This window comes from Crocuta crocuta, unplaced genomic scaffold (assembly GCF_008692635.1).
Source record: "Crocuta crocuta isolate KB4526 unplaced genomic scaffold, BGI_CrCroc_1.0 scaffold826, whole genome shotgun sequence".
Lineage (NCBI taxonomy): Eukaryota > Metazoa > Chordata > Mammalia > Carnivora > Hyaenidae > Crocuta > Crocuta crocuta.
This window is the reverse complement of record NW_027529474.1, coordinates 229,507-244,703: the sequence shown is the minus strand read 5'-3', so window position 1 is coordinate 244,703 and position 15,197 is coordinate 229,507. Positions and strand designations below refer to the sequence as shown.

The window sequence follows — 15,197 nt, the reverse complement described above, 5'->3', positions numbered from 1 at the left end:
TGCAGCCTGAACTGAGAGCCACTGCCTCAGTGGCTGTATGGTATCTAAAGTCCCTGAGCCTCAGTTTCCTCATCTGAAAACAAGCCCAGCACCCTCTCCGCCATCCCCAGTTAGAGAAAGCTTGAGATGTTAGTCAGTCTGAGCGGTGCAGAGACAGAGGATGGAGATAATTGAGGGCTTAACTAATAGTCTTCGATTCTCTAATTGGTTTTAGGGATAACATAGTTAGCAGGTGCTCACCTTCTGGCCGGGACAGTTTCCCCAGAAGGACTGTCTGATGGAGGACTGGCCCCGCAGCTGGACAGACTAGCCGTTCCCCACCAGCCCCCCGCATTCCCACTCCAGCTTCTCAGACTGCTCTAGGGAGTTCCCACGCAGGCTCTGGGGTCCCCCTCCCCTCCTCCCTTTATCTGTTCATAGGTTCGGGTGTTAAAGGATTTGAGAAACATTGTTGTAAAGTCCATACTGCAAATACTTGCTTGGAAAGTGCCTGAGGTAGGTTTACTAATCTCCACTTGATGTCAGTCCTGTTCACAACACTCCCCGCGGGGCCTCCATCCTACCCTTGACCCCCTGTTCAGAGGGGTTCTTTGTTAGACTAGATGGACAGACAGACAGACAGACACGGACACTCGGGAAGCCAGCAGGAGCCGGGTAGTGGGTGGGTGCTGTGAGAGCTGTGAGGCTGGGCTGGGAGCTGGGGCCAGAGTTCAGACANTCACAGTGTGTGGCATGTTTCTCTCTCCCCACTCACCTTCCCACAGCCTGCTTGCCTTGCTTGGCTGTTTAGGAAACTGGCCGGGATGACTGGGAGCCTCTGGGTGGCAGAGATCAAGAGAGATGAGCCTTCTGAGGGATGGAACAGGACATGTCGGGTGAGCTTCTGCCCAGGGAGAGCTTTAATACACACCCACTCCCCAGGTCCTCTAACTCCAGCTGATCCCCTGTCCCCATGTGTCCTGAGGAAGCTGACTGCTCAGACTGACAAAGGACAGCTTTCGCCATTAGACTAGGAAGAGGTGGGAAAAGGCAGCAGGTGTGAGGAAGTTTGGGGCCAGTGTCCCCTGTTATGACCTAGGCCTGTCTTCCAGGTGCCCAGAAGCTAACCCCTTGCCCTTTGATCTAGCCTTGGGGACAAACGTTCTTTCTCCCTGGGCCTCAGGTCCTTTCAGGGTCTGGTTTCCTGACCGACACACACATTTCGGATGTTCAGGAAACGTGTTACTCTTGACACATGGGGAGACTGAGGCTGATAGGTTAAGTTATTTGCCAGTAGACTTGATGTTAGCATTTGGGAGACCTCTGCCTCCCTACATGAAGGCTGAGCCGCAGAGAGGCTCCTAGTAAGTGTTTCTACCAGTATTCCCTTCTGTCTTCCTTCTGCTCTCTGCTCGCCTCCTGCCCCAGGACAGTTTCCAAAGGGGACCGCCTCCCCTTCCTGCAGAAAGCACAGTCCTTCAGTCTGCCCAGGGACTCTCCCAGCTCTGCCATCTTGGCCGTGGCCGAGGGGGCTTTCATCTGCCTGCTGTACGTCACCCCTTCCCCAGCCCTCTGCCCCCTCTTGGGGTCTCGCACCCACTCCCCCTCATCCCACCCTCAATGCCAGTTGGATGCTCGTGGTTTCAGTGGTGTCTGCAGCCAGCCCTTGACCTCGTCAGCCCCACTCTTGCTGGGGGTCTGACTCTGCTTCCCTCTCTTGCCGGGTTCAGGCCCCTACCTTGTTGCTGATGAATTTAGTTGAAACTCAGCTGCAGGGCAATACTGGGAAGGTGTTGGAGGGAGGCCACTGGGGGTACGAGTTAGTCCAGGCCAGAGAATATACAGTCACTTAAGGTCATTTGCTCACCCACGTAACCGGTGTTTGTTGAGCACTTTCTCGATGTGCCATGCAGTGTCCTAGGTTCTGGGAATACAGCAGTGGGAAACAAAAGTCCTGTCCTCACGGAGCTCATGCGTGTTCTAGGGGAGTCTGCATTCCTGCAGATGTCTCTCAACTTGCCTGGGAGGTTGTGTTCCAGAGGCCTGGCTCCACTCCTTGTAGCTAAGAGACCCACCCTGTGTCCTCGCTTTCCTCTCCCCATCTGTAGGTAGCACAGGAGCTAAGGGCCAGACCGCCCGACTTCACTCCCCAGGCCCGCCACAGACTAGCTATGTGACCCTTGGGCCTCTGTGCCTCATTGCCCTCATCTGTGACTGGGGGTAACAGCACCTACGCTTTAGGCTTGTAAAGATTCAGGGAGCTGAATGATTAAAGGGCTTGGTCGGTGTCGAACATACAACCACTCCAAATCCACTGCTATTCAAATATCATCTGTTCTAATCTGTTACAAATAAGGATTAATAAGCTGTGCGCCCCTCACAAGGGGGCTGGGAGGGCTAGGTGAGTGGTAAAGGTCCTTTCTGTCCTGTGCTGAGCACCGTGCCTGTGTGGCCACCAGCCTTATTTCACCCTCCAGGCCAGTGGCTCCAAGCCATGGAGATGGAACTGCAGCCAGGGTTTGGTAAAGGACTGGGCCTGCATGCCTCCAACAGCGTGGGGCTCCATTGGAAGCTGGCCTCAGGGAGGATCCTTAAGCTGCATCCTGCACAGTGGGCAAGAGCTCTGTGACCCATCCCCGAGGTCTGCCTGGGAGCTGGAGGCTCCGTGAGCACCAGGGAGCCGCCCTCCCCACCCCGCCGCAGGAGGGGGCGCGAGGGGAGAGCCTGCCCTCCGCCCCACCTGCCTGTGTCTGAAGGTGGGCATGGTATCCCGCGCCCTGGAACTGGCCCGCTCAGCAGGATGAGTCTCTCCAGGAAGGGGAAGGCCTGGCAGCTGCCTCTGCCTGGGAAACCCCGGATCCCAGGGGATGAGGAGCTGTCCGGGAACCGTACTTCTCGGACAGTGGACAGCGAGAGCTCAGGAGGGTGGGGTCAGGGCAGCTGGTTGCCTGAAGCCAAGGCAAGGGCATGTGGCCTCCCTGGAGGCTGGGCTAGAAATGCTGAGCCCGGGTCAGAGTGGATGGACTGGTTTTAGGGCACTGTTTTTTCAGCTGGTGCGAAGGGGTGGAAGTATGCACTGGCCTCCTTCCTGTGGCCTCTGTGGGAAGGGGGGGCAGGATAACCACGTCTAGCCAGGGCTCTCCTGGCTTCGTGCTTTTAGCATTCTGACCTTAAGCTACTTAGTTAACCTCTCCAAGCCTTAAATTCTCATTTGCAAAATGGAAAAAATTACAGTATCTTCCCAGCAGGATTCTGTCCTCATTAAGTGAGCTAAAGGCAGTAACGTGTTAGCACAATACTCCGTGCATGGTAAGCCCTCAATAAATCACAGCTGCTTTGTTAGGGGGTTGACCCAGGAGGGAGCTCGATCCCTTCGCCAAACAAGAGCTGGGCCCGGGCGGCATGCAGGACCCCTTCTCCCATCACTCTCCAGGGTCATGTGGAAAATGAAAATATTGTCTTGTGTGAATTTGGGAGCCAAGTTAAAGAATTCTGTGAGTGCACAGGGGCCACCTCCTCCTGCGAGAGCTGTTTCCCTAACCCTGGGGACAGGACGCCGCATCCCTCATGGTGTCGGCCTGTCTCCCCCAGGCCACTCTCCCCAACCCAGCGATGGCCTGGATCCTGGGTCAGGCCCTTTGTTCTGGGAGACCGCCCCTTGCTTTCTGCGTGACCCTGACCATCACCATGGAGTGGCCCCTGCCAGAGCCACAGTTACACATGGTGAGAACAGGAAGCAGGCCCCCAAGTCCACACCTGGACTTCTGCCCCGCCCCCAGGCCTCACTCTCCTCACTCGAGGGACACGTGGCAGGATCACAGGAAGAACCTGTTAGGTAATATGTGAATATACGGCCCCACAAGGGGCGTCGGCCATTCAGCGGCACTCATCCTTCTTCCCACCCCAGCACTGGGAGGGAGCCAAGCTGATGCTCAGGCCAGCTGCTTGGTGACCGTGGGCAGAGAGGAGGCAACAGCAAGGAGTGCTGCAGGTGCCTAGGGGCCAGTAGAGCAGGGGTGGGGGGAGTCCCACTGACTTGTAACCAGAACCTAGCCCCGCCCCACTCACCCTCTGGCCTGTTTCGTGACCTCACCGGTTGGCAGAAGCACTGCCATTGGATTGTTGTAAGGGCTGGTGGCACTTCTAGCCCTGGGGACATTGGGACCCTCAGAATGCCTCCTTCGCTGCCTGCCCCTGTCTGGGTGACCATGGAGAGATAATGGAGGTCATGGGGAAAGTGCATGGGGCTGTGGCTCCCTGATAACCCAGGGCTGGAGGCCGAGGCTGCAGGGCTATGCCCCAAAGGCCTTAGGATTTGGCAGGGGGAAAGCAGGAAACCCAGTTTTTCTACTGCAGAGCTCCCAACCGTAATGCCTCTTTGGTTACCCTGATTGCTGCTTTGTTTTTTGTTTCAATTAATTTTTTTTTTTTTTTTTTTTAAGAGAGGGAGAGAGCGTGAGTAAAGGAGAGGGGTAGAGAGAGAAAGAATCTCAAGCAGGCTCCACAAAGCGTGGAGCCCAATGCGTGGGGCTTCATCCCATGACCCTGGGATCATGGTCTGAGCTGAAACCAAGAGTTGGACGCTCAACAGACTGAGCCACCCGGGCACCCCTGTTTTGCCACTCTTAGGCTGGGTGTCTCCTTAGTACTTACTAATGATGCCCAGATCACAGATTGCCTTTGGGAAGCCAGTGTTCCTCAGCGGAAGCAGTGTCGGCATCGTGGCTTGGGCTCTCTTGTGAGTGGCGGGACATCTAGCCCCATCCTCCACTAGGACAGCTGGGGGCCCGGCAGGGACTCCATCTCCTCAGTGCTGTCTGTGGTGTAGGCAGCACTTCCAGACACTTCCGAAAGGTGCTACCACCCTGCTGGGAACCCTTGTTTCCAGTCACACCTTCAGCACCCCGGCCGTGCTGTGGTCACCTTTGCTCTAAACATTTTCTGTTACCAGAAATGGATTGCTGCCAAGAGCAGTCCATTCTGAGGTAGCTCAGTATCCACAAAAGCCACTCTCCTCCTCCTTGGTTAACAGATACGAAAGGTCAGGCACCCAGAGTGGGACAGTTCCCCGTGTATGGCCCTGCCCTCTCAGTAGATAAGATGTTGACACTGCCCGAGATTGTGTTGACTTTTCTTTCAGCAGCCACCCCCGTGTTTGTTAGTTTGTCATCTGCTGAGACTCAAGGACTTCTCCTTTTGCTCCTAAAGTGCTCTTTTCTAACCCAAAGTGTATGACATGAAAAATCTAAAAGATGGTCATATCTTGTTAGTTTGGGCCCATTTTTCCAGTCCAGATGATTTTTGAGTTCCAGACTGCCATTGCCGTGTGTTAATAACTATCCTCCAATCTGCCTTGTCCCGAGTTTTGCATCCTTTGCACACGAGACTGGTCAGCCAACTACGTATGTCTTTTCTGTGTCGTTGATTAAAATACCAAAGAGGCCAGGCCTTTGGCATGATCATGGAGACCTCGGACCGGGTTGATAAAGATCAGTATTTCTTGGTTGTTTATCTGCCTTTAAAGGGATCCAAATTAATCCCAGCTCCGCCCTACATGTCTCTGTCTTGTCCACATGAGTATCTTTAAGCCCATCTGCTCAGCTGCCTTGCTGAAATCTAGATTTACTGCATTCCACCCAACTTCAAGGGTTTGCAACCCCTTGGAGCGGGAGACTACTTAGCTGAGCGTGACTCGTTCTTGATGAACCTGCGCTAGCTTCTGGTGCCCACCAGTCCCTCCTCGGAATGTGCCAGACTTGCTGCTGCCCCCATTTGGACATCCGTGAGAGTCCTGGTTTGAATTTCTAGAACCCACTTCTTTCGTTTGTGCGAGAACAGAGACAGCTTTCTTGTTCCCGAGACTCCATGGGGATGAGCAGAGATGGCGCCCTGATTGCATCGCTCCCTGCTCAGTGGTGCAATTCCTACTTAAATGTTCTTTTCATCTGTCAGGCCGAGCTCGCTGGCAATTATGATCTGCCCTTTCTGCTCTACAACAAAGGCTGGGGCCAAAGGGAGCCGCCATCTGTTTGACATTAAGACACGGGACCCTGCTACATTCTCCTGCTTCGGACGTAGGTTTATTTCTGAGAAAACCATTCGGATGGACCTGTTGGCCCCTTAGGATCTGAATGTGCTGGTGCTCTCACGTGGAGGTGGCCCTGCCTGCTAGACAGCCAGCAGGCTGAGCAAAGGGCTGCAGGCAGCCAGCCGCCTTTCTGCTTTGCTGCCGCACAGCCTGCGGATTGATGCTCTGGAAACGCCATGAGGAAGCAGGGCAGCGAGCGGTGTGGTTTGATGGCCTGTCAGACGAGCATGTCATCATGGAAAATTCTTTATGGAATCGGCAGATCCGTTTACACGGGCCTGCTGCTGCTCCAGACTGCTCATTCCTTCTCAACAACCCCGGCCCCTCCCTTGTTTCCCATCAAACTTCAGTCACACTGCGGTGGGTTACAGCTCTGGGCTTTCCGTCTGCCTCGCTCTTTTTCTGTCTTCCCTCAGTCCCAGGCTTGAGCTTTATGGGGAATTTGGCTGAGTTCCCAGTCTCTGGATTGGGGGGCCCTCCTTGGGGGCAGAACTGGAACCCCCTCCCCCATTTAAATCCTGGGCCCTTGTTGAGAGCCTCCTTCTAGGGTCCACCCACACCCCGTCATCTGCAAGTTGGGGTTGGTGGTGGCAGGACTGAAGGCGGGCCTAGAGGCAGTCTCTGGTCAGGTCAGAACAGGTTTGGCAGCGATTAGTGTTCCCAGAATAGAGAAGACTTCTTCTGGGGCCGCTGGTGGACTTCCCCAGGGGGCGTCTCACCTGCTGCCCACAGTAGCTGGGAGCCCTGCAGGGACTGGTAGCAGGATTTTGTGTCGCCTGGAAATGTGCACACCACCTCTGATCTGTCCTGGCCCAGACTTTGAGATTGCTCAGTCCGGGGCAGAGAGAGGGAGCCGGGGAGGGGAAGGAACGGGGAGTCTGTAGGGGCAGAGGGTAGAATCCCAAGGATGAGGAAAGGGAGGCCAGCTGATTTGTACACCCTGAGAAGGCAGATCCATGAGAGCACTGAGCTGGGGTGAAGGGGATAGGGGGTCCCTTCCAGGTATACTTCTCTGTGGAGGGCTGTGGAGGGCTGATGGGGCCTAGGCATCCTCCTGTGTGTCTGAGTCACATGTGCCTTCTTTGAGGCAGAGTAGTCTAGTATAGTAGCTCTCTGAGTGTGGACTCTGGACCACTAGCACCAGCATCCCCTGGAAACTCATTTGAAGTGCAGATTCTCAGGCCCCCTTCCCAGACCCACTGAACCAAACCCTGGAGGTGGGACCCAGTAGTCTGTATTTCAGAAACTCTCCAGATGATGCTGGTGCATGCCAGTAGGTTTGAGAAGCACTGGCTCAGTGAGAGAAAGGACTTTAGAGACAGATTGCTTGACAAGCTGTGTGATCATGGGCACATCACTTAACCTCTCTGATCCTCTATAAAATGTTGCTATCTATAAACTGGAGACAGTAACTGCCACCTTATTATTGTGATGATTACGAATGCCTATGGAATTATGTATAGTGCTGTCACTTAGAAAGTATAAACGTCACTCTGTGTTTCTTTTTAGGTAGTATCTGATGCCGCAGGACAGGGCGTGGCCATTACAGGGAATCAGACCTTCAACAACTGGAATTGGCCCAATGCAATGATTTTTGCAGCCACGGTCATCACTACCATTGGTAAGTCTTCTGGAACCTTCAAGGTAGCCACTGCCATGCCCTCCTCCATGGAACCTCATAAGAGTCCAGTTCTGGTCCCGTGGCCTTGTTGCATTGTGTTCTTTTTCACACTTTCCTGGGGATTTAGGTTTCCTGGGGAATTAGGCAGTCCTTGGTGATGGGCCTTGCTTGGGAGATTGTTTTCCAGGAGTCCTCACCTAGGCTCTTGGAGCAGAAATGACATAGCCCGATAGCCAGGTCCATGCAGGAGGTTGAACAGGTTGCTCGCTGCACAAACCCAGCCCATGCCTGCTCACCAGGCTGGGTATTCTGATTATCTGTGGCTGCATAACCACACAAGTCAGTGGCTTAAACACAAGTTACTATCTTTTGCCATTCTATGGGTTGCCTGGATTCAGCTGGTTGGCTCTTGCTTGAGATCTGTAATGGCGGAGGCAATCCTCATGAGGCTGGACTCAGCCAAAAGCACTACTGGCCAGACATCTAGGACGGCTTCGTCCATCACACATTTGATAGTTGACATGGCTTTTGGCTGAGAGCACGGCTGGGGATGCAAATGCACTGGCTTGGGCAGCTCACAGTGTGGCAGCGGGGTTCCGAGAAGGAGAATCCCCAGAGTGAGCACTAAGGTAGGACGTCACGGGGAGAAGTAAGGGGGCCTCTTAGAAACAGCCTGCCAGGTGTCACCTGCACTGCATTCTCTGGTCGAGCCAGACACCGATTCCAGGGAGGGGATTCCAACGTGAGCGGCAGCACAGGCTTGCACGGGAAGGGGGGGAGGCCAGGATTAAGAATGGCCATCTTTACAGACCGTCTACCACGCACAGTGGTGCCACATGGACTAGTGGAAGCTTGCTGATGGTGAAGGCTTTGTCCACCAGGGAGCCCCCAGTCTGATGGAGGAGACACAGCCCATGCTATCACACTCGCTCTGTAAATGATCATGACCATAGTGTGATCAAGTGAAGTTTCATGTCTCAAGTACTGATGTTAGTTAGATCAATATCAAGTGATCTTAGAGAACGTGGGTGTGGGTACGTGATGGAGGCCGGGGCCATGCTGGGTCTGGGTCCGCCACCCCTGCTGTGGCTCTCTGTGCCTCACTCTCCTCTCCTTCCTCAGGCTACGGCAATGTGGCCCCCAAGACCCCTGCTGGGCGCCTCTTCTGTGTCTTCTATGGTCTCTTCGGGGTGCCGCTCTGCCTGACGTGGATCAGCGCCCTGGGCAAGTTCTTCGGGGGACGTGCCAAGAGGCTGGGCCAGTTCCTCACCAGGAGAGGCGTGAGCCTGGTATGTCTCCGCACCCTGGGTGCCGGGCAGCACTGGGGGGACCCTGTCAGGGGACAGACGGGAGGGTGGGAAAGACCGAGAATAAGCAGAGGTACCAGGGCGGATGGCAAGAGGGCAGTCGCAGGGACCCCTGTCCTGTGAGTGAGTGAGGCAGGGAGCAGGGAGCGCCCTTCCCTGGGTGGTGAGCCTGCTCCCTGGCCTCCTGGGCGCCCCTGCTGGCCTTCCCCATCCCCACCGCGGTCTGACTCGGTCTCCCCACCACCCCGACAGCGGAAGGCGCAGATCACTTGCACAGCCATCTTCATTGTGTGGGGCGTCCTGGTCCACCTGGTGATCCCGCCCTTCGTGTTCATGGTGACCGAGGAGTGGGACTACATCGAGGGCCTCTACTACTCCTTCATCACCATCTCCACCATCGGCTTCGGCGACTTTGTGGCCGGTGAGTCCTGCCCTTCTCCCCTTGCTTCTGCCCCTCTGCCTTCTCTTTCTCTGCTTATCCTCCACCTGCAATTCAGCTGATTTTTACTGGGGCCCCAGTAGGTGTTCAGTGTCCTGGGCAACCCCCGACTCCTCACCAAGGGGTCCTTATCCCTCCCTGTCTGATGCAAGAGGAGTAAATGCAGAAGCCTCTTCTGTTCCCTTTTCTTTCTTGGGTCCTGGGTTTTGCTGCTTTCTCTCCCTGTGTTCTCCCCTGTCTCCTAGGCTTAGGTTCACTAGGGGCTCTGAGTAGGGCCTTCCCCCTGCAGGGTTTGTGCCTGGGACCCAGAAAGCCCCAGAGCCAAGCCAGGAACCCCCTTCCTGTTACCGGGCTGCCTGCTTCATCTGTCAGAGGAGCGGAGGTAGCTGTTCTCGAAGCTTGGCTCACAGGCCCGAAACTTTGCTCTTGCCACAGGCAGTTTAAAGACAAGAGAGGCCTTCTCCTAAGCTGCCCCACCCCCTGGGGCTGGAACATTCCCCGCCCACTCCTCCCCTACTTAATCCAGGCAGGTGATAAAATCCTTTGGCTCCAGCCTCTCATGGACTTGTGCCTGTGGCCTGCACAGCATCTTGGCCCTTCACCTTCTTGCCCGTTTGTCTTCACTGACCCAGTGTTTGTTCCCCCGATGCCTGCTGCCCTGCCCAGCTGACCCCAGCCTTTGCTCCAGGGGCCTCTGGTCTCCCCTGCTCCCTTCCTAGAGGGCAGGAGCAGGTCACTTACCCTTCTGCCTCATTGTAAAGGGAGACTCAGAATGCTGATGTGGNCCTGGCCAGGTCAGGGCCTGCTGTCTTGGCAGATAAATTTAAACAGGCACAGCCCTGCCATTGTGTAAGGGACCCTGGACAGGGAAGAGAAGCCTTTGTCCTGGGGAAGTAGAGTGTATTTAATCATCCTTTCTCAGCAAGACTCCAAACGTCTGCCTCAGTTTCCTCATCTGTAAAATTGATTTGAAAAAAGATAGCATTGGGGCACCTGGGTGGCTCAGTTGGTTAAGCATCTGACTTCAGCTCAGGTCATGATCTCACGGCTCATGAGTTCCAGCCCCGCATCGGGCTCTGTGCTGACAGCTTGGAGCCTGGAACCTGCTTCGGATTCTGTGTCTCCCTCTCTCCCTGCCCCTCCCCTGCTCACACTCTGCCTCTCTCTTTCTCTCAAAAATAAATAAACATTAAAATAATTTTTAAAAAAAAAAATAGCCCTTCCCTAACGGGGTGGTAGAAAATCAGATGTGTGTTGCTGAGGGTAGGACCCAACTATGTTAACATGCGCCCTGGTTGTCATCATACCCTGCTTGTGACTGAGAGCCCTGAGCAAGGTTTATAGCATCTCTCAAAAACACCTCTTATCTGCCAGGCAGACAGCACCTGTCTTCGGGGACCTGGCTTGATGAGGGTGGTATAGGCCTTGCCCTGCGGGAGCCCCTCTCTGGAGGAAGCCTGCTTCCCCTAGTCCCTTTTCCACGTTCCTAATTGGAAGGTGAAGGTGGGGGCGGGGGGAAGGATATATAATAATACAGATCAATGTGCTTAGAGGCATAAAGTTGAGAAATCGCAGATGATCCTGGACTGTAGGAGCTCAAACAGAGCTGTGTAGGTGATCGGGGAGGACTCGGGGAAGCAGGTGTCAGGATCCTGGCCTCGGGGGAGGAGGATGTGGAGTGCGCAGAGCCTTCCAGACCACGGGAAGAGCCAGCCTGAGGAGGGCAGAAACCGGAAGTCAGGGGGCAGCCAGACCCCACTGAAGGGGGATCAAGGCCGCCCAGAACAGTCCCTGCTGGGGCCAGTGCACACGGACCTCTGGGCGCACCCCCCAGCGCCATGCATATGGAACCATGAGTCCATCCCCAGCAGTGAAGATGCCAGCTGCTGTCTCCCTTAATTCCCACCCTGGTTTTTTGTTTTTTTTTTTTTCTTCATATTTTTATTTATTTCTAGGAGAGAGAGAGAGAGACAGCGTGAGCAGGGTAGGGTCAGAGAGAGAGGGAGTCACAGACTGAAACAGGCTCCAGGCTCTGAGCCGGCAGTCAGCACAGAGCCCGACGCGGGGCTCGAACCCACGAACCGCGAGATCATGACCCAAGCGAAAGTCAGAAGCTTCACCAACTAAGCCACCCAGGGGCCCCATTCCCACCCTGGTTTTAACAGAAGTGTACAGAACCGCTACGTGGGGCACAGTGAATCATCGAGCGGCAGACCTTCATGGACTGTCTCCTGATCTGTATGTTGGCTGCGTTCATAGCCTCCCCAGCACCTTGGTCTTTGAACCTCCCTTGCCCTAGGGAACCACTCTCCTGACTTTTGACAGTTGAACTGAGGCTCAGGCAGGCTGGCGACTAAGATGGGGACGTGAGTGACTGAACCATCAGGATGATGGGACAGTCCAGTTTCTAGTCCTTCCTCTCACTGTGCATCCTGTTCTGGGTTCTGATGCTGTGCCTGCTCTCAGGGAATGTGGCTTTGGCCTAAATATGCCTCCAGGTGCCTGCGGACCCTCTTCTGACCCTCTGGGCTTCCTATCCTGTCCGCAGGTGTGAACCCCAGCGCCAACTACCATGCCCTGTACCGCTACTTTGTGGAGCTCTGGATCTACCTGGGGCTGGCCTGGCTGTCCCTCTTTGTCAACTGGAAGGTGAGCATGTTTGTCGAGGTCCACAAGGCCATCAAGAAACGGCGGCGGAGGAGGAAGGAGTCCTTTGAGAGCTCTCCACACTCCAAGAAGGCCCTACAGATGGCTGGGAGCACGGCGTCCAAAGATGTCAACATCTTCAGCTTTCTGTCCAAAAAGGAGGAGACCTACAATGACCTCATCAAGCAGATAGGGAAGAAGGGAATGAAGACGAGCGGGACTGGGGAGAGGGTCCCAGCAGCGGGGCTGGGGCCTCAGGGAGGTGGGCTGCCAGCCCTCCCCACCTCCCTGGCCCCCCTGGTCGTTTACTCCAAGAACCGGGTGCCCAGCTTGGAAGAGGTATCTCAGACACTAAGTAACAAAGGCCATGTGTCGAGGCCCATCAGCGAGGAGGCTGGGGCGGTGCCCCCCAAGGGTGGCTCTCTGACCCCTGAGGTGTTCATTAACCAGTTGGACCGAATCAGCGAGGAGGGGGAGCCATGGGATGCCCAGGACTACCATCCACTTATCTTCCAGAATGTCAGCATCACCTTTACCAATGAGGAAGCTGGCCTCTCAGACGAAGAGACGTCCAAGTCCTCAATAGAGGACAACCTGGCGGGGGAGGAGAGGCCCCAGGAGGGGGCTGAGGCCAAGGTGCCCCTGAACCTGGGCGAGTTCCCCTCGTCCGACGAGTCCACCTTCACCAGCACTGAGTCTGAACTGTCCGTGCCTTACGAACAGCTTATGAACGAGTACAATAAGTCAGACTGCCCCAGAGGCACGTGAGGCAGGGCCGGCTCCCCACCCCACCTTCGATGGCTTCCATTCCCCTCATCCTAGGGCGTTCTACTGTGGCTGGGACCTCTGGCCTCTGGTGGGGGGCAGCCCTGAAACTGGGAGTGGGGGGCCAGGGGCCTTCCTCACCTTCTGTCCCCTCCAGCTCGATGCTACTGGTCAAACACAGCTTGTGCCCAGGACAGGGCCTCTGTTCTCCGGTTGAATGGGCACCCTGGCAGTGGGAGGCGTCTGTCCTGAGCATGGCTAGTATATTTGATGGTTCAGAGACCTGTGTGGGCTGGCAGGTCACCCTCAATCAAGGAGGCCTGCACCTGCATGGGACTTCGCGTGCGTCATTCGGTTGAAAATGTCACACGGTTCTCTTAGGCTGGGGGCCTCGGCCGTTTGAGTTCCCCAGTATTAATGAGCTCCTGTGTGCCCAGCGGTGAGCTAGGTATTTCAGAAGGAGGCGGGGGAGGGCATTGTGAGACCTGGGTCCTGCCTTTGAAGGAGGGACAGTTGTGATGTGGGGGGGTGCTGGGCATCTCAGCTCCTCAGCAGTAGCGGGGCCCTGCATGGGGCACCTGTGTGGCCATCCCCCAGGCCCTCCTCTGCCTGTCAGGCCTCTACCACAAACCTTACGAGGGAAGAGGCACCCAGGGGAAGGGAGAGAGGAGATATGGGGTAGGTGCTGAAACACTCCTCTGATACAGGGGCCCCGGAGCAAGCTCTGAGTGTGGCCCAGGCTCCTCATCCTTCTGGTTGCTTTGCTTGGACCGAGCTGCCCCAGGGCCCAGTTCCCTGAGGCAGCACCCTTTGGCCAAGCAATGGCGGGCATTGGCTTTCTCCCTCCCTGGGAACGTTGTAGGGAGAGGGTGGCAGTAGCCGGGGGCTGCAGGAGTAAGCTCAGCTCTGGCCCCTCCTGTCCCCAGCCTCCCCGTCTGGTTGGCTCCTCAATCCCTGTGCCCAGAACAAGGACCTCACGGCTCCCTGGCCCTCCTGGCCCTCGCGGTTAGGGGCGGGGCGGGGGCAGGGCAAGTCCCTCTTGGCTTACAAGAGGGAATGGCCAGATATGTGAATTGGCTCCTGCCTGCAGCCACGGTTTATCATTTGTGTATGCATGTGTGTGGGTGTGTTTAAGGGAGAAAGGATTGGGGACAGGGCGTGGGGCGGGGGGGGCAAAAGATAATGTGAAACTGTCCAGGCTGTCCCTGGTGAGGGCCGGCAGAGTTCCCCGTGATGCAGGCCCGGGGGCCGGCCCTCTGTCCTGCGTATTCTGTTGTGTTTCAATAAACTGCTGTTTTCATGTACTTGGCACCTGTTGTGGGAGCACCTTCAGAGCCAGAGGGGAGAGGCGGGGAGAGAGCAGGGTCCCAACATTTGGGATGTTATACGTCCACGCTCCAACCCACAACTCACCTGGGCCTTTCTCGGTGACCTCAGCCAAGGTCATGCTGTCAAGAGTCCCCACGCAGGGTGGGCGCCAAGGCACCCATAAGCACGTGGGCAGCACATTTGGGGAGAGGCATCCATCACAGGTGACTGACGCCAGCCAGGAGGCCAGTGATTGCCCTTGACNGCATGTCCACACCCGCATTCACCCTGTGACCCAGGGCTGTGCTGGCTGGGCAGCTGGGTGAGAAGGAGCTGCCTTGGGTGTTCCTGTGAATGTCTTGAGGAGTTCATCTTCGTGTCCTTGCCCCACCTTGCTGGGGTGTCCGTGGCTGTCGTGGAATCACACTGTATGTACATACTGGCAGTGATGTCAAATGTAATTTATTTTAACCTTTTTACAAGAAAACCTGAGATGGACAGGCCATTCTTGTGTGTGCTGTGTTGGGGGTGGGGTGGGAGAGGGTGCTGGGGGGGGGCAAGGTGTGGGGGCAGTCTGGGAGGATTGGGGGCCCAGTGAACTGAGACAGTGGGAGGGTTTCATTGACTTGGCAGAGTGGTCTGGAAGGGAGAGAAAGAAAAGAGGTGAGGTGGGGGAGGGGCAGGCTACTTAAGATGGAGGTAGTCAGGACAGGCTTCTTGGAGGAAGTGACACTTACTAGGTCTGAATGAGGATTGCCAAAAGCATCCTAGAACCAGGAAGGAGTCAGGAGCCAGGGGAGAGAGGTGGGGGGAGCTTGGCAAATCGTCAGCAGCAAGCCAGGCACTGTTCTCCATGCTTTATGTCCCTCTTCTGCGAATGAGCTCCTTTGATGGCACGGCAGCCCCATGTGGTAGGTGTACATCCCCGTTTTACCAGCGAGGAAACAGGCACAGAGAGGTAACTTGGGCAAGATCTTAGTAGATGGTGAGCCTGGATTCAAACCCATGTGACCACGCTCCTGGTCTGGTCCCCAGCCACCACAA

At 55.7% G+C, this 15,197-nt stretch overlaps 1 protein-coding gene across 1 annotated transcript in view; it reads left to right on the top strand.

Annotated features, from left to right (window-relative positions):
- Nucleotides 1-14,411, top strand: part of KCNK5 (potassium two pore domain channel subfamily K member 5) — a 37,476-nt gene extending 23,065 nt beyond the window's left edge. Inside the window, exons 2-5 of the mRNA XM_077760791.1 lie at nt 7,577-7,688; nt 8,811-8,977; nt 9,248-9,416; nt 11,983-14,411. Of these exons, the coding sequence (XP_077616917.1) occupies nt 7,577-7,688; nt 8,811-8,977; nt 9,248-9,416; nt 11,983-12,848 (1,314 nt within the window). The 3' untranslated portion in view covers nt 12,849-14,411. The remainder of the gene's footprint in view (nt 1-7,576; nt 7,689-8,810; nt 8,978-9,247; nt 9,417-11,982) is intronic.
- The last annotated feature ends 786 nt before the right edge of the window (nt 14,412-15,197 follow it).